This window comes from Agelaius tricolor, unplaced genomic scaffold (assembly GCF_023055355.1).
Source record: "Agelaius tricolor isolate 1412-34295 unplaced genomic scaffold, bAgeTri1.0.p SCAF_12, whole genome shotgun sequence".
NCBI classification, from domain to species: Eukaryota; Metazoa; Chordata; class Aves; order Passeriformes; family Icteridae; genus Agelaius; species Agelaius tricolor.
In genome coordinates this window covers 18,281,074-18,300,680 of record NW_027269272.1, presented here as the reverse complement: position 1 = coordinate 18,300,680, position 19,607 = coordinate 18,281,074, and the positions used below count along the sequence as shown (strand labels likewise).

Below are 19,607 nucleotides of genomic sequence, written 5' to 3'. Positions count from 1 at the left end.
AATTGACCACTCAGTCCTGTCTCACTACCCGTGGTTGTGTATGTGTTCTGTGGGGAGAATACATCAAGAGTGTGATGTTCCTTTCATTCACATCAGGGAGACTGGAAATGGAAAGAAAACTTTGTTTTTCTTATATTTGCATCTTTGTGTCTTTGCTGTAATTTTGCATTAATTATTCAATTGCTACTGTAATTTAAAGAAAAACTGGTTTTGAGCTTATACTGTTGTTAGTATTTCAATATACACAAACAGTTTCCAGTTACAGCCAAAATCATACCAGTCAAATATTCAGAAGAAAAGAAGAAGAGAACTAAAGATAACTCTCAAGGCTTTCATTGGCATAGCTTTGTAAGTTTTGTTCTTGTCAAAACAAGAAGATAGCCTTTTCATATTATGCTGCAAGGAAAGGAATGAATTAAAAAGGCTGGATCTGATTAGTGATGCATCTAGGGGTTATTATTACTGTATCTTTCTTTAAAATTGGGCTCCAGCAAATTTTTATGACTTCTGAATGATTATTTTCAGAAAGAAAGGAAGTATAATGGTTCTGATACCATCAGTCATGATAGATATCTGTCTGTCTGTCTCCATCCATCCCTATGTGGCAGCCAGTTATACTATGTGAAAAAAAGTTCAGATGCACACAACCATGCTGAATTTTTACTCACAGGCACTGTTTCCTGTTTCTAATTTTAGATTTCCTTACTTTTTCAATACATTCTAATGAATTTTCTAATGCAGTTAGAAAAAAAGGAACCAGGCATTGAAAATGGGAGGTGTGCCTACACTGTCAGGGGATGTTTAGATTCAGGCAGTATGAGTTCTGTTCTGTGATATGTTGGGGACTCTCCTGCACAATCAGAGACCTCTCTCTTGCTTTTTATTTTTGTTCTTGCCCCCCTTCTTGAGTTCCTGTTATTTACAGCTTCCTGACAATTGTACCTTCACCCACTTTTCCATCTCATTCACTCTGTTTCAATTTTTACCACTAATTTGTTCTTCTCACCCCAGGCCATATCATGCCACCCTGCCTCTGTTATTTCCACTTCTGTGTCTTCTGACCTTTCTTGGTAGCTATCTCCTGTCTGCAGATCATCCTTCACCTGTTACACCAGGACCTCCTGATCCTGTTCCCATCTCTTTTGCATTCTCTGAGCAGACTTCCCCTTCCTCCTCCCCAGCTGTAGAAGCACAGCACACAAAAGAAGCCATTCCTAGCTGTTGAATATAAAGTCTTGATGCCACAGCAATCCTAGCAGCTGGGATGAGCGGAATTGCAGCTGTGGTGGAGGGCATTTCCACTGTGGTTTCAAGTAATGTGGTCTTTTACAACAAAATCAGTGAGGCGTTATCATTTGTAGGACCTGTCACTAACCCTTTACAGGATGGAGTAGCATTTCAACTGGTGAACTGATCTGGCATTGAAGTATTTATTTATTTATTTATTGCTTTGTGGTTTTTTCAGCTAAGTTATTGCATCCATACAAAGGGAAAACATTTTATTTTGCAAGAAATATTTGCTGCTTTTTAGCTAATGCATTGCACCAAAAACTCAACCTTTGTAAGATGCCCCAAACAGAAAAATCAGTCCAGTCTCAAAATGATGCACAACATAATAATGGAAGAAGGCACACAAATTTTAGGTGTCTCAAGAGTTCATAATTTTGTCATCTGATCTGTAGGATTTGTTCATCTCTGCTGAATGAAAATCTGGCAATCAATGTGCTTCTCTAGATAGTTAACATAATATGTATAGGGAATAATAAATCTGCTTTATTTTAGGATTCTCTCAGCTGTCCCTATTATCTCATCCAACAGAACAACCGCTAGTGATAGACTGGTAGCAATATTGATTTGTTTAAAGAAATTAACAGGTGAAAAGGTTCCTTTGTTTTATTTTGTTATTTAAATGATCCACTCCAGTCAATTAAAGAAAAAAATATTTCACATATCTAAGAGAGGCTCTCTTGTTCTATATTGTCTTGTTTTACCCATATTTGGTCAAGATTCTTAGCGTAATCTGCAAAATTCTTTCTGCCATTCTTTTAGATATAATACAGTAAGATTTGATGCAGTGATTCAGTTTGTGCTTATAGAAAATTGAGGCAGATGAGTTACACAGATTTACATATTTGCAAATATATGCAAATGCACAGTATTGCCATATGGTCTTAGGTCCCCAGAAATGCTGGTGACCTACTTGAGTATTTCAGCTAACAGAATATGAGCTTTTGCCTCTTCATCTTTTATACATTTCAAAAGGCAGTATTCTTCTTATATTCTACATAACATTTCTGAAAGGATCCTGCAATGTTTGAATTATGCTAAAGCATCTGTGAGATCAAAGTCTTTCTCCTTGTTTTCTGTAGCTGGATCGATGTTTCCTGCTGCAGAAGGCAAGAGATCCTCATTTGTGAATTCTCTGGGAAAGCTAGGAGGGGCTGGAAAGCCCACAAGTTGTTTCCATGGTTTTCCAGGACATCTGGGACGAGGAGATTCTGGGTGATCTGGCAATCCATTAAATAAAGAAGTATCAGGAACAATTAGTGGCTCTGCAGGTCTACTGGTTTCCTCCCTTGCAACCCCTGTACTAACCAGCTCCAGTGCAGTTTCAGCACTGGATGATGATGGGAAGGCTTCACTTTGATTAAAACCCCTTTCATTTGACTCCTCAGAAGATTTGGGGTTTGGATGTTTATGTTTATTCTTTTTACTGTGTTTTTTATGCCCACACCCATGGCCACTTCTGTGCCCACAACCAATGTCATGCCCGTGCCTTTTGTCATTGTCATGATCCTTTTTAACTCCATGCCTGTGCTTATGCCTGTGCTTGTGCTTGTGTTTATGCTCAGGTTCACCTTCGCCTTCTGGTTCCTGTCCATTGTCTTTCCTCGTTTCTGTGCTAGGGCTTTGACTTTCTTCTTCATTTTTATCAGCCTGTGAAACTGCATGTGGCTGGCTTAGCATCACAGTGCTCCGGAAAGGTGTGAATCCAGGAGGCCTCCTTGCAAAGAACACCTAAAAAACATTGCAATAGTAGCCACATTTGTTACATGAAACAGAACAATTACTTCAGATGTGGGAAATTCAGAAGCTGGCTCATTACATTACATGAATCATAGCAGATTTTTAAACTAAAATCTAAACTAAACAAGTCTCTCTTCTGAGATAAGCATACAAACATAAACGTCCTCCCAAATAATTCTGGAATATTTTAGCAGCTAAATGTGTAAAAAAAATTTATATCACTGAAATTTTGTCAGTGTAAGAGAGGAATTATAATACAGAGAGCAAAACACATGTACTGGTTTTAATTTATGAACAATACAGTTGGATTCTAGGACTAAATGTCCGGGTGCATGTTAGAGTGTTACACTCCCATGTATAGCACCAATTTATGCTGAAAGTTAAATATCTCTGAATAGCATCAATGGCAGAATACGCAGAAGATCTGTGTAATTTTGTTATATAAAATGTAGCTATTCAATTTTTTACTTCTAGATTTGAGATATGCATTTCAGAATACTGCCTGGAAGTCCCACACAGAGATTAAAGCTGATAATATCAAACATTCTGTTGTTATTGAGTCATCTCTACTCATCAGTGTTCAACTGGGGGACAAAAGCTGTGAATACGTGGTGTACACTCACTGTACAACACGAGTTTCATTTCTCTCCTCCAAAGTCTGATCATTATTAGCTGAAAATCAGAGTTATTTGGGTTGAAGCTAAATTTGAAAGTCGATATGGATAAAATATTGTAGTGAAAATAGAGGAGAGGCATTAGTTGATATGTAACAAATGACTATGTAGTTATGAAGGTTCTGAGCAGAGTGAAGTTATTAGTTACAAGGGCAGGGTAATCTGTATTTATTCAGTGTCACAATGGAGTCTCTGCAATCCTCAGAAATATCTGACAATAAAAATATTTGTATCCCATTGTGAGATTTTCAGACTGACTCGCATTCAGGACTAGTTCATCGTGGAGCTGAGTAGGAAGAAATTGGAAGATCCTTGTGCAGAGACTGACAGCTGCAGCAGGCACCACTCAATTCATATGGAAAGGTGCACAGATGCTTTGGATATCTGCGGGTTATAATTATTGTGCCAGCAAATACATTTTTATTTCAACTTTTAAACCTAGTATAAGTAGCAATTTGAGGGATTTGATGGGGCTTGATACTCCAGAGCTTAACTGAGAAGGCAGAGGAGCAGGCAACAGGCAGAACTTCTCCCTGTCCCAGTGTCTTTGTTTGTGTGATCACCTCATTGGTTGTGGTGAAACAGCTTTGATGTAATGGGGTTGAGGTTAGAGGGTGAGAGAAAAGAGTGTGACATTAATGAGGCTGTTAAAAGAACTGTGTTCCTTTATTTTTGGTATAAAATATGGGATAACTTGGAATGGATAAAGAATTTATTGACTGCCTTTGTCCTACACTCTGCTTAATAGGATGGATAGTGAAGAAGAATCTTACCGCTTGGTGCACTTCAGAGCAGTTCACCTGGGGATAGATTTTATTCTGCCATGGGATCACGTGAATTTGTGCATCGCACGACAATGATGCCTGTTAACAAAACAAAAACCAACACATTAAGGCAACAAAACTTCAGACACAAAGGAAGAGACTTGGGCCTGAAAGAGAAATAATACTTTTTTCAATAATACTTTAAAATCCTTGGAGCTTAAACCAAGTGTTTATTAAATCTATCTTAGTGATGGATACTTCTGTATTTGGACACATCCACAGCTTAGCTTTTCAAGGTTGTAGTATGCCTGTGTGAACATTTTAATTCAACTTTGGATTTCAGATTAAATCTTGAAAATTGGATTTTTCATCTCTCTCACTTTTGGAGCACTAACTGCATAATCTTCATGATATTCCTAAGAAATATTTTTTGTTTATGGTGTTTCTCCTACTAAAAACTGGAAAATTTAAATAAAGCCTTATTTTTTCCTTTTAGTTCCTGCTGCACTAACAAATCCTAAAAGCTCACAGGTAAGCACTGTTCATATGGTGGGAAAAGAGATGGGAGGTAAAGGCCCTTTCCCCAAACAACCCCCTTGCCAATGGTTGCTGGCCCTATCAACATTCCAGTGTCCAGAACACATTTTCCTGCTATCAAGAGCACGGCACACACTCCAGAAATTTCATTCCTTTGCTCACAAGTAACAATCCAGTCTCATGTTTTCCTTAGCTGCAAGTCCACAGAGTCAGAAGTATTGCAGCTATTTCATTTGGCAGCAGCCTTCTCCTCTCCTTTCTTTGATTGATTATTATCAAAAGAAAGTTCCTTTGGTTTTGCAGTGAGCACTGATCCTGCAGCTGTGGTTCAAGTTTCAGGGTTTCTTAACTTGGGTTACAAACAGTGAAAGCTGCCCTTCTTCTTGGAACAAAAGTTTACTGAAAGAGGTAATAGAACCCAGGATATGATTTTACATAAGCATTTACTGTTTCTGATGCAAATGAATTTGTCCATTAGAAACATTACAGTTGGCAAGATTATCATTACTTACACTCTCTGATGTGGCTGTACAGTCTTCATTAAGTTTTTCAAACTCACTCTTAGAGCAGTTTGTCTTCCAGACTGTAAATTTTACTCGATACTTTTTTCCTGCAACCACCTGAAAAATTAGCAAGAAAGCTTTCTGCACTAAAGGCATTTTATTGAAAAGGTTTCACAGGAAAGATGATTTTCTACAAGCTTAAACTACTTGTATTCTACAAGTCCTAACCACTGGGCCAACATATGTGAAGAACAATATTAAAATATTTGGCAGTAAACTTATCTGCTTCTAATCAAATAACTTATTTACTCCAGTTCCTATTCTCAAAAAATTCTGGCATTGAAACTGAAGGAAACAGAAAAGGTCAGAATAATATTGGGCCCACAATTATTAAATGTCTGTAGTAATTTCATTAGTAACAGATGAAATCATTAGTGATAGCACTGTAGAGAGCCAAATACGATGTCAGAAAAGTGGAATGCGAGTAAAACAAAGTGTCTGATGAACGGGCTCCGTTGAAAATGAACCTATTTGCCAAACGCATTAAAGAGAGAAACTGCATGGGTTCAAGAATGTGCCTGCTATGAGTTCTCTTAGTATTTTTCACAGAGCTTGAAATAATATATCTTCCTTTGGGGACATCAGGCAAGACATGAAATTTTATTTCCCTGAAATCTGTTTTAAAGGTGTATGCATGCTAATATCTGTCATGATAGGAAAATTCAGAAGGAAGAAAAAAGTTTGAAAGAAGAAAAGGTACAGATATTATCAGTAAGATAATATGAGCTATTTGGAAAAATTCTGGTGTGCTTTAAGTGCCTTCTCCAGTGACACCTCATGCTCAGGAGTAGTTATGACCAATTATTTTCTAAACTATTCCACTGTCAAATTTTTAATTCTCTTCTAAACTTCTGTTTTGATGTGTTGGGACAGTAAACAAGGCTTATGCAAATGCTGACCAATATTATCCTCCTGATTCCTCATCCTTTATCAAGCTCTATTTATCTATATGTACTAAGTTATGCATAGGTGTGCTTTTCTGAATCTAGCTAGAATATTATTAGCAGCAAAATCAGCATATAAAATAACACATTTCTAAGGGAAATTAAGATGCCTCATTTTGGACCATACAACACCTGTAGGGTGGACACTGCTTAAAATAACATGAAGAGTATTGGTGTGGTGGATCAAGGGAGTAGTCCTGTCTAAAAAACTTTTATACTTTAAAAGTCTAAGGTATGTTACGAAGGTAAAAAGTATGGTAGATACACAGAAATCAAATGTCCTAAGCCAACCTTCTTTACATACTTTTAAAATCATTTTGTTTTAAGAAAAAAAGAAAATTCAAGAGATTGGAAATTTTTGAATGCAAGCCAATATGGATTTGATTTTACAGGAAAAATTGCATGGATATTTAAATTACCACATGTATCAGCACTTAGACAAAAACATTATTTCAAATCTAAATACAAACTTCAAGTAACATTTAGCTCAGGCCAATAATAATGTCATGTCTGTTCCTCATCTCTGTGAAATATCCCAACCTGAACTGTCGCTGATTGTATTTCTCCACCTTTATAGTAGAAGTCATCATCGCTCTCTGAATTATACTTCTCTGTAGAAACCTTCAGTAGCTCCTTCAGTTCTGGACTGTCAGTTGGGATAGTCCTTGGACAACCTGGGCAAATGGCAGCAACCACCGTTTCTTCAACTGAAAGAGAGCAACAGGTTTCAGATCTAAGAAACAAAAGGTTCAATGTAGATAAAGGCTGGGAAAAACAGTTATAAAGCCCTGTTTTCTGGAACTCTTCATCTTTAGGTCTATGAAATGAAAACAAAATATATTTGAGTTTTATTTGATCAGCAATATCATATTTTGGTTACCTAAAAGAACGTCAGCACCCAGTGTCACATGGGACATTTAACAACAGTTCTCTTGTAGAAACAAGAATTGCGTGTCCCAGTTGTAGGTGGCCAGAAAATACGGAGAGGGAACAGCTACATGTATGGAAAGACCTGATTTGGGTGAAACAAGAGGTGCATGTAACTGGCAGTGAATTTGTGTGTTGAGGAAAATCTAGTCTGAATGGGTAAGAATGCAGCATTTACTACATGGAACAGTATCTGTGTCCAGATAGGATGGAGGAAAAAATAACAATGTAATAACAATAACAACAATAACAATACATAACAATAAAAGACACTGAAAATTGTGGAACTTTCAAAGCTGATAGTGCTTAAGACATACCTGGAAGCTTGCAGTCGCTGGTGGTATCTACGATGTCTGCATGAAGATTCTGAAATGCTTTGGCCTCACATAGAGCTACACGCTGGAGTCAAAAATGCAAAACAGCTCCTTGTTATTTAGAAATAACGAAAAAGCTCACATCCTAATACCTTCCTGCTAACAGAATAAATCAAGCATGCTAAGCATGCTTCTAATAATTCCTTCCTTCCTTCCTTCCTTCCTGACAGGCAGTCTGTAGAGGCAATAAATAATCAGAGTTCAAAAGGACCACTCAGAGAAAATAATACCCTAAAAGAGAAGCCAAATGAACTATTTGTATGTGTTCATTAAAGAGAAAAATGAGAATGTCTACAAGCCAGAATCATATTTTATGGAGAACTCCATGGAATTTCTGTCTCAAAATGTAAAGACCAAAAAGAAAATTACACAATTATCAAATCAAACATTACTGAGTTTCTTGTATTTTCTCAGGCCTTCTAAAGGAACTGTGGTAGATAACTTGCTTAAAACTGCCTTGATATCTTAAACCTTGAAGAAAGCAGATATTGATTGTGGGGTTTTTTTAAAGATTATAGAGCCTAAAACCAATTCCATCATTCCAGTGATGAAAACAATAATAGGGAAAGAACTAGGGGCAATGAATACATCCAGGAGAAACTGAGGTTTTATGGTAAACAGAAGTAATATTTTGCAGATTTGTCAAAGTTCTGCAAAGCATCAACAAAGGTGGGTAAAGAGACCTCTTGATATACAGAGATTTTAAGAAAGGTTTTGGTGAAATCCTTTATCAAAGACTAAAGAAACCAAATAAACCATAAAATAAGAAGAAAGACTTAAAATTCTGGCCTTAGGACCATGACAGTTACTTGAAAATGTAATTATAAAAAATCTACTTGGTAGTATTTTAGAACAACTGATGAAGAATAATATCAAGGCTTATTATCCATGTTAAAGGGATTGACATGATGTCCCAGTATAGCTCAGTGGTTCATATGTGTGTTGAATACAGGGTGCAATTCTGGCCCTCCCATTTAGATTAATAGTACAGAGCTGATTAAAGGTATGAGAAAACTTCCTTGAAATTTGGTCATTCCAATATTCTTGGAATATGGTATTCTAGTATCTGTCAATGATCTACTGGCAAGTTCAGGGGATAAGTGCTTATGATCTAATTCCAGAAGCCCTGTGTGACCAAGGCAGTATGTGAGTGAGGCAGTGCTCCTGCAGTAGGTGAGGTGACAGAAGTCATCACCTCTAGGTGACAGCTGGAGAAACTCAGACTCAAGCTGGTTAAGTAACTTGCTTAAGGTTTAAGGGCACATGGGTAGTGGAGGGATTTGCTTCAGCTAGTCTGACTCTCATGCTTCTGTTATTTACCAGTGCTGTCATTCTTTCCTTTTTTGATCAATACTTCTGAAACATTCTTGAGATGTACAAGGAGTAATTTTTGAACAGGAGAGGCTCTTGAATGTAACACTCAATGGTGCATTTCCTCAACAGCTGAAACAGATGCCATCTGTCCCCTCCCCTTTACCACCACTGTTCATAGTGACTCTGCATTCCTGCCCTCTGCCTTGTGTTTGTAAAATCATCTCTCTGATGCCCTTGTGAGATGGTCCAGGGAGGTCAGTTGGGAGAGGAAGCCTCTATTTTTGGTACAGCTGCTTCAGTTCCAGGTCAGTGAAGCCAAGGGAGTACCTGGGTTTGCAGCACTGTTTACCTGGATTATGTACAAATTATGTTAATAAATTTCTTTTGAAGCTATTATTTGGACTGTGGTGAAGGTTAAGTAATAATTCAGCTACTGACTTTCCTGAGAAAGTATGTCTTAGGCTGGGAATTGTGCTAATTTTAATTATCACCTCTTGGGTTGTACATGAGTAACTCCTTGAATATCTGGATAAAAATGTCTCAAGGGATTTATTATTTGGGTAAGACTGGTTAGATTCTGTGGTGTAATCTGTAAGCCTTTCAGTGGTCCTCTTAGTCACTGATTCAGAAGACAAAGATGTCCTAGTTACATAAACAGTTATGTATAAGACTGGATTTAAGCTTTTGTTCCTGAACTGAAGCAAGACTATAAATATTTTCTTGAGTCAGATCTCAACGACCATTTGTTAATGTGATACTTTCTTGATAAACAGATTTGGAGATTACTTACACCTCTAGAAGTGATTTTGCATTCTGGAGTTAAATCTTGAAATTGGTCTTTGGTGCAATTAGTCTCCTCAATTTTATATCTAATTACATAGTTCCATCCAGCTACCACCTGGAAGAGATATTTAGGTTATATATTATGTAAAATAATGCAAACTTGAAAGTTAAACTATTACATGAGATTAGCAAAGAAAGCAAAACTACTCATCTAGTGCCTTCTATCTATCAAATCACACTCATTAAACCATAGATTGTTCATGGACAGCAAAAAAAACCAAACTTGTCCTTGCAGTACAAAGTGTAAACTAAATCCTGCTTTTGTTAGAAGTGCACTTTGTATTTGGTGTCCACTTCTGGCAAGCCTGCAGCCTCACACTGCTGGGTTTCTTGTGCTTTGCTCCAAAGATCTGTTACTTATTACTGCCCGTGACAGGAAGCTGCTCTAGATAGATGACTACAGTAACACAGCCTGGCAAGTCCTGCATTCCTGAGCATGGGACACAGTAAAACAGTATCTGAATAATGTAACTTTATACTGCTGGCATCATTATTTTTTGAGTGTTCTGCATTTATCATCTACCCATAATTGTGTCTATCCTGGGCTTTACCTTCCCACACACACTGCTTTGTCCAAGTTCATAACCCTTTTTTAAAATTTTCTCTCCAGGAAGCCTTTCCATTTTCCTAACAGTGGCTACTTCTTCTCAACCATGAAACCTCTCAAAATCAAACTGTTGGGCCAGGTAACATTGTATGAAAAAGGAAAACCAATCAAATATAAGAACTTGTTATCCCAGATCAATTGAAGTGGAGAGCTCTGACTTTTCTCTGTGTGCCAGAGGTGACATGATGGTTCTCTTTCCAGCTGCTGGATTGCAGTCTATCTGCAACACTTTGTCATGTGGCTTAAATGTTGTGCAAGTTTGTCTTTCGGCAAAGAGGATTGCTGCCATCAGTAAATATAACAAGGACAGTCTGGTTTAAATCATGAGTCAAGCTGACATGAGACTAGAAGTTGCTTTCTAGCTTAGTAAATATACACAAATTCAAAGAAAAGGGTCTGTGTTTGCTGTTGGGTTCTACACTAGTTAAAAACCAAATAAGAAACTTTACTTTCTAGCAATGTCACACCAATCCATAGGAAAGCTTTTCACAGGGAAGGAATTATTGCATGAAATACCAGATGACACAGAATTTCTGCAATCTGAGTAGTCATTTCTTGCAAAGCAGATATTCCCATGAGCAGAAATCTTGCAGCAAGTGGCATGCTGGGTTTTTGGGTTTTCTTACCCATTTTTCCTATGTGGGATTTACCTGTCCTATAGCACACAGCAGCTGTTGACAAGTGGGCCTTATTGCCTGCAAAAACAGAGATGCCTGCTGCTCTTTGAGAGGCTGGTGAGTGTGAGAGACATCTGTGCAGGCTGGCAGCTTTGGCTCAGCCCCTAGGAGGGATCTGCTCCTGCTGGAGCCTCAGGGCAAGGCCAAAGGAAATACCCAGGAGGGTCTGAGATTATACAGGTTGCATGTGCCTGCATCATCTCAGACCAGAATGAAAATAAACTGGCGCTAAACACTGCTTAGAAGCAACTGCAGATAAAGAAAAAAATGTGAATACTATTAGCTGAGAGCTCTGAAAATCTAATCGGTAACTGTTAATGATTCCTTATAAATTAAGATAATTATTTATTGAGTCTACCCTCTATATTGGTAGATACCCTCTAGATTGGTATATCAAACATTTTGTATGCTTTACTATTAAATTTAATCCACTTTTATATCAGAAACATACACAAAACAAACGAGGTACCTGCTTTGGGTTGGATTATTTCAGTAAAATTTAGAGAAAAATCATGCACAAACCTGTCTCTTAGCTTCTTTTATTTCCACAAGCTTAAAAAGGGCAGGTTCATGACTGTGCTTGTTAAACTTTTGAATGGCTTTTCCCAGAATTTCTGACACTTCTGAACCATCACTTGATATAGGATGAAAGCATCCAAGACATGGAGCCTCAGTAAGTCTTATCTTTGACACATCTGGAAAAGAAACAAACCAAAAAACATAGGGCTTCATGCAAAACAGCCTTAGGTTTTCATTTTTCCTATCTGGGAGTGAGCAAGAACCTTTCCTGCTTTTTAACTGATGTGATAAGCAAACCCTATATTCCAGTTTCAAGGCCTACAAAGACATTTTAATGTTTAGGAACATGCTCTGGTTGTGGTGGCAGGGGCCATCCATGACCTTAGGGTCCAGGCATGGTTTTGGCAGTGAACCCCATTCCAGCAATTACGAATTGCAGGAAAACCTTGTGTGTAAGTTTTGACACCATTGAGGAAGGCACATTACTCATTCAGCCAGGGAGGAGCCAGTGGAAGCTACAATTAAGGGGATGGTTTTCAGATTCTTCAAAGCTCACCCACAGTGTGCAGCTGCTTGCTGTCCTCACCATGTTTCAGGATGGTGAAGTGTTTGGGCTCACCCATATGAGCTGCTGTGACTCTGAGTGCCCCAGGGACTGTAGCTGGACTATTTTGCTGTCCTCACCAGTCATTGTGGCTGCCAGTTACCACTTGGGGCTACCTTCAGGCTTAACCAGCTGGATTGGCTGTGAATAGACAAGCCTGACAGGGATGCTCAAACTCCTGTTTCCTACTACTAATCCTATTAACTCTCTTTCCTTTCTAGTAATCATGGACTGGATTTTCATAAATTAATTTTATAGTTCAGTACATAAATTAATTTCACAAGTCAGTGAGCATGAGAATGGAAGTGGGACAATATGTGGTCTCTGTGGAATTGAAGTAAAATTTATGTGCCTGATCTTCAGCTGGCATAAACTGGCTTAAAGGAAGTTATGCCAGTTTGCACCAACCAGGAAACCAGTCCAGGGTCAGTTAGATCAAACTGTTCCTCCAGAGAGGCTGAACAGCGTGGTACCAGTACAGTGGGGATTGTCACCTGTCAGACCAAAGTACGTCTTATGTTGACTCAGTAATGACAAATAGATACCTCACCAAAAACTATGGCCGCATTTTCAGTAAGCAGTCACAAAAGAGATTATGAACCAACAGCATACCCACTTCTAGACCAACCATGGTCTCAGCACTTTTGTAAGGATTTTGCTGAACAAACCTGTGTTATTTTCCAGAGTTGTTATTATTTAGTAAGAAGAGAGGAGTTCCTTAGGCTGAATACCTGATTAATTTAATTAATATATTGGGGTTTTTTTCTTTCTAAGCAAAGATTCAAATGCAAATTTCCCCTGTGTTCTCTGTGGGATTCACACAACTTTTGCTGGCAACTAGGTGTCACCATTGCCCTACAAATGCAGTGTTTGTTCAATGCAGAACATGGAGTTTGTGTACTGCAGTTCCTAGAAAGACACAGGCTGTAGGTAAAGCCGTTTCAGCTTTAAACAAGATAGCTAGGAACAAAAGCAGACACCGGCTGCCAAACATCTCAGAAATTGGGGGGAATATTTCTGTAGTTAATAATTAGATGGATATTTTAAAGCAAACTTGGGTGTGTGTTTCAGAGCACCAGGCATAGAGATCTCAGTTGGAAATCTTTAAAACAATGTGATCTCTTTTAACTAAGGGGCATTCCTTTGTGAATGCAATAGTCATATATGAGTGTCCTATAGGTGAAAAATGTAGTACTGCTTGTTGTTAAGGTGTAAAAGATCAGTCTCTTAATGATACATGATTATATCACTGCCAGATTTCTATCTTGTAAATGAAATTTTTTTCTATTCTTGTTTGGGGTAAATACTTGTTTTGGTAAACTTTAACAGCAAGAATTCAGTCATTTTCAGTTTTGAAAATGAAGGTGCCATTTTGTCATACCAAGTTTTTTCCAGTAATTCCTCAGACAATTTTATGCTTAAATAATTAAGGACAGAAAGTTGAAGTGTGACAAGTTGCATCTGGTCTCTTAAATTATTAGTATGCTTTTGGTCTTAAGCAAACAAATTTTAACTTGGCATAATTCTAGTGCTTGAAGAAACTTACTACACATACATGCTGAATTTTATTACCCTGGGCAGAAACTGCCTGTGCTTCACTGATTTGTTCTATATGCATATACCACTGAAGTGAAATTTTATCTTTAACCAATAGTTGCTTACAAAAGATTATTTATAAATGTCTGACTAGAATGATAAGGAGCTTCTACCTTTAAAATTACCTGAAAGTCTCAGTATTGTATTTATTCCATTTTTATTTGTAAATGTAATTGTTGAAAGCTGTCCCAAATAGTTACATACCTGAGAAAATTCTGCACTCTTGTGAAACATTAGTTGTTTTATCAGCATCGTTCATATGAACTCGAGCTGTGCATTCTCCTGTTTTCTGCAAAAACATATAGCAACAATTGTCTGAAACTTGCTCAAGAAAAATATAATGCTTTAGCTATTGAACACAGCTGACAGTTGTAGACTGATTTTGAGGAAGAGGTTCACGTGTATATTTGTAGTAATATCTAACTTGCTGTTTTGTTGCTGAAAAAGGATCAGATTGTGAGGAAAGCAGGGGACAAACTGAGCAGATTACTCGAATGATGCTTTCTATTTGTATGATGTGCATTAATTAACTGAAGACTTTACAGTCAGAATAATGGAAATTAACACATGACTAATGACTATATCAACTATGTATTTGTCCATTTTCCCCTCTGCTAGTACAAGGTATGCAGCAATGACCACGGCCTTTCACATAGATTCAAATTATATTGTCACCATCATCCCTTCCTGTGCACCGTGTGAAAGAGCAGTGCCACCCCCTGGGAATGTGCAGTGTCCCTGCAGTGTGTGCCCCATTGTACCTCCCCGGGGTGCCCTCTGGTAGCACGAGCCAGGCAAGTTTGGCACTGCTGAAAGCCCTCTGCCAAAATTTCTGCCACAGTGGCTTCCATGTCAGTATTTGATTGTGCAAGTTTCCTTTACACATAATTAATACCAAGTTTTACAGTTCTTACACTCTGACAGTGCACAAATCTTATGTTGGGTTTATTGAGAACCTTCATATTGAAGCACTGAAATGTTCCTTTCTGCATATATTCAGGATTGTACCAGAAAACTCAAGACTATCATGGTTAACTTTGGGGTTGTAAACATTTCAGTACTGTAGTCATATAAGCTCTCAAAAGCAGTGCAGCTAAAAAAGTTAATTCTTCTACTGTATTTTCCCCAGGCAATTGTGGTCCTGGTCCTTATGTTTCTGTACAGAGAACTTTTAAAGAGAACAGATACTTACAGCCTCTGCAGATACTTTGTAATGACAGTGTTGCCAGTGTTTGTTTTCCTCAGTGGCACAAGTGCTTTCAAGTATTCTGTATTTCACATAGAACTGTGGGTCAGGACCTGCCTGGATTAAAACAATATACATGTCATCATTTGCATGGTAATAAGTCAGGTAAAAAGATAAGAGTTTCAAAAAAGCAAATACTATTATTTATTTACCTTAAATTTTATAGTATGGTTTCCCATTAGCTGCTGGTCTCTCAGATCTTGGTAGTTCAAATATTAACTCACCTAATTATATTACTTAGCCCTTACCTACAATGACAATATGTTGATATAATGGATACAATATGCTCAACTGCCTTCATTTTGACTTGTAGTACAATGGGTTTAGAACCAAAAAGAAGTGGTTAGGTTTTATACTCTCATTCAAATGTACTCCAAAAAGCCATTTTGGGTGGCTGCTTGGATAGTTAGCATAATTACCAGCTTGGACTGTGCTCCTGTCTGACTCCCTCGCTCTCACTCTTGGCCTCCTCCCAGGTCTGTCCACTTTCTTTCTGTACAGCTCCCCTGGCAGCCCAGAGCCAGCAGCCCTCAGGCAGCCTGGCAGTGCCCAAACAGCCTCTGCTTGGTGGTACCAGGGAACCTCAGCTGCCCAGCCTGCACGGGAAGGGGGGAGCAGGGATGTGCTCTGGAGACAACCTTGGGCAGTGCTTGCGGTTTTCTACAGGCATTGGAGGCTGGGCTGCAGGGCAGGACAGCCTCAGCAATCCCATAAGATGAAATAAAAATATTAAGCAAAATTTGGCCTGGCCAGTGTAAGTACTTCAGAATTTGGTAAACCAGTAATGGGCATTTTCTCCTTGTCATAAACCAGGTAGCAGGCCTGTGCCTACAGGGAACAGTGACAACACTATAGGGTTTTGGTTCATCCTTTAGAGAAGATATAAAGTCAGAAGTTACTAACCTTTTACAGCCACTAAAAATGCTCTGCCAATGTGACTTTTCAAATACAAACAGGCAACTGCTGTAGTTTAGCACTGATTATTCTAAAATATCCAGTTATTATTCTCTGTCTCTGCTGGGAGGATTAAATTATAATTCTTGCCTTAGTGCTACCAAAAAAATGAAGCTGAGCTGATGTGGTTGGCATATACTGGATTTACACTGATGCAGTAGACACAGCATTATATTCTGCCTTCTCTTAATTCCTGTTGTGCATTCCTACAGGTATGAAGAAGTGTAGAGGTACCTTGTATAATAGTTGTAAAAAAGGATAAAAGGGGCTCTAAAAATATAATAGACTTAATCCTCAGCAGGTAGAAATTGACTTTTATGGAATTACATCAGATTATACTATTTGGATTTTAAAAGAGCCAAATTCTGTTCTCTGTTACAGTGTTCTAAATCTGCAATAAATCAGCTCAGTAAGTAAACAAAGCATTGTTTCTGTATTATTTGCTATTAGTTTATTTCATTACTATTACGAACAGCTATGCCTTTAACTGGGGCAGGTTTAGTCTTTCATTAGTAAGCTTTTATGTTTTATTACCTTATCAATAATGAATGTACATGAATATGTAATAAGCAGCTATTTAATTAATGCATTCAAGGTTGTGAGACTAGCGAGGAGTAAAATCTATACTCTTTTTAGAAAAAGAATCTCAAATATGAGGAAATTTTAATTGCAGATTCATTTTCTCTGTTTTTTACTTAACATCATAATCAGATCAATGATTCAAAGTAATAATTTATTTCCACTTTGTATCTTTTAAGAAAAGGAAAGATGGCTATCTAGAGAAGGAAGGATGAATAATAATTGCAATAAATATGTATTCTTAAAAATATAGCATTGTTTAAGATAAAATTCTGAAACTCCTCTCTTTCCTTTGGGAACACCAGCAAAAGGAAGGTAGGTGGTACTACAGCTCTGATATGGAGATATTTGCATTTGGCTGTTGTTAAGAGTGAGAATGTTAAGAATGTTCAGTGAGACTATTCATTTACTTAATATTAATTATATAAAGGCCTTTCTGATTTTACTCTTTGTCTCCACATGCTAAAATCTCCCCAATGTGTAAACAGGAGCACAAGAGGGCAGGTGCCAGGAGATGTGGGTAATTTGCCGTAAGTGTTTAGCAATGCATGGCTCCTTTCCGAGGTCAATTTCTGTCTGGGTAAAAGTGTCTTGTGATTTTGGAGTGCAAAATATTCTCTCTAACACTGGATTTCTTGTGGTTTACATATGAAAATCCAATCCAGTAGAAAAAATATGCTAATGTTATTTTCAAGTAAAAGAATGCTTGTCATTATTATGGTAATACCATCTTTGTATACCTCTCCGAGGTAAATACTCTTTTGTTAGATTAAGGCTATATAGAAGGATTCCAGGCAAAGGATCATGTTGCATTCTTTTCTCCTGTAATTTTAGCTGTCATCCTATTTGACTACAATACCACCTAGTGATTCTAGATAGATCTGTGACTTAGGTGTCAATCAAATAATATTCACAAACAAGTCAGAATATTGCCAAACTTTATCAGGTGATTCTTTTTTATGTGCAGCACCAGCTCTTCCCAAGTCAAGAGTATATTTTTTTTATAAGTCTGGTTTTGCCATTGGCCTGAAAACCTTACAGATGATGGAAAGGGGTAGAAATCCCAATAAAGAAAAAAGAGAACAGAGTGGAATAATAAGACAAATTGCGTTGGTGATAGAAATTTTCTATTCTTTGTTCCTTGCATTAGTAAGCAATTCACCAGCACACAGAGTTCTGCTGATAAAAACATAATATACACCCCTACTTGTCAGGGAAACAAGTATCTTACTGTGCAAGTCACTTTGATTTTTTAAAACATTTTTGGAAGACACTGTGCTTTCATGCTTGCCCCCTAACAAACGAGATGGAGTTAAGCTGATTCAGAGTGCATAAACAATTCCAACTTTTGGGTTTTTTTGCAAAGTCTACTTACAGTTCTCTTGGCTTCCATCACCACGTATAGAGCAAATTGGGTACCAGTTGCTTCATCTTCATTGTATTTCTTCAGTGCTGCATCAACAGCTTTAAAGACATCAGGGTCATCACAGTCTGAAAACTCAAACGCAAGAGGAATGTCTTTGCTAGAGAAAAAACTAAAGCAGAGTGCTAGTACAATGAAGGCCTTCATAACTGGATGAAAAAGGCCCCCTGAATTAGAAGGCTCTTTAAGAACCAAATGTAAAAGGAATGTCTGACAGGATTGTAGTCACCTCTTCTCTTTTTCAGGAGCAGTAGTTAAGTAAACAGAGTGAGTGGGTTGCTGGGGTTGGTTGGTTCTTATCATACCCTGTTTATACTGCAAATAAACTTCTGAGTTTATCTAAATAAACTTTGTTTGTTCACCAGAATGACACTAAGGTTATCCACCTGCCATCAAGATAGCAGGATGAATGGCTGCAGCTGGGGACCAGTTTAGGCAAAGTAAAGCATAAGAGAAAGAAGTGGCTGTAGCTTTCTGACTTAACACCTAAACTGCTACTGAGAATGAATTTTACAAGGCTTAAATAAAACATCCAGGAAGGTCACAGTGGCAACGAAGTTTTGGACAACAACCTTGTAAATTTTATAGATCTGTTTAGTGTTCAGGCTGCAACAGTTCTGAGAACTATAGTGCTCAGAATGTGTTTGAAAAGTCTTTGGACATGTGCATATGGTTGAATGTCACATAACCCTTCAATAGCACTTGATAAACCTTGTCCTTCATGGTCCTATTGGAAAGTCCATCTCTGCTGCCATGTGGAGACTGCCTGGCTTATGGATTAGTCAGTGATCATAGTGTTTTGTTATCATTACAGATATGTGACACCCAAGAACAAAGGATTAAACACTATCATCTGAGTCTGGTCAAGCCAGGATTAGAGATGGCTGAGAACATCTGGTGCTTTTGTCCCCTGTGTGGCACCAAATAGCTTTGAGTCTGTGAACACCTTGGGATTGTCTTGGCTTCTGTGTTCCAGCTGTTTCTTGCTGTATTTGATTTGTGTGGCAAGGTTTTGATAGCAAGGGATTACAGGGGTGGCTTCTGTGAGAAGCTGCTGGAAGCTTCTCCTATGTCTGACAGAGCCAATGCCAGTCAGTTCCAAGATGGATCCAGCTCTGGCTGAGTCCATCAGTGCTGGTGGTAGTGCCTCTAGGATAACACAGTGGTGAAGGAAAAAAAAGAAGGAACTGGGAAAGAACAGGAGAGAGAAGAGAGAGAATATGTGAGAAAAACAGCTATGCAAATCCCACGGCCTGTGAAGAAGGTGTGGGAGGAACTGCTGTGGGTGAGGAATAGAGATTTTCCTGCAGCCTATGGAGCAGACCATGGTGAGGCAGCTGTGTCCCTACAACCCCTGGAGGTCACTGGTGGAGCAGGGATTAACCTGCAGCTCATGGAGGACCCCACACCAGAGCAGGTGGATGCCCAGTGGAGG

General features: G+C 38.2%; 1 protein-coding gene across 2 annotated transcripts; it reads right to left on the bottom strand.

Annotated features, from left to right (window-relative positions):
- Positions 1–1,878: 1,878 nt before the first annotated feature.
- KNG1 (kininogen 1) lies at positions 1,879–18,319 on the bottom strand. 2 transcript variants are annotated; one of them, XM_071437061.1, is made up of 11 exons: positions 18,125–18,319; positions 15,163–15,273; positions 14,175–14,259; positions 11,774–11,946; positions 9,915–10,022; positions 7,754–7,835; positions 7,050–7,216; positions 5,515–5,622; positions 4,475–4,564; positions 2,859–3,018; positions 1,879–2,507 (listed from the first exon to the last, which is right to left on the bottom strand). In XM_071437061.1, the coding sequence occupies exons 1-11, from the start codon at positions 18,317–18,319 to the stop codon at positions 2,320–2,322; spliced, it is 1,467 nt and encodes a 488-aa protein (XP_071293162.1). In that variant the 3' UTR covers positions 1,879–2,319. The 2 variants fall into 2 exon arrangements, with proteins under 2 accessions (XP_071293162.1, XP_071293161.1); XM_071437060.1 differs by having other exon boundaries at positions 1,879–3,018.
- Between the last annotated feature and the right edge of the window lie 1,288 nt (positions 18,320–19,607).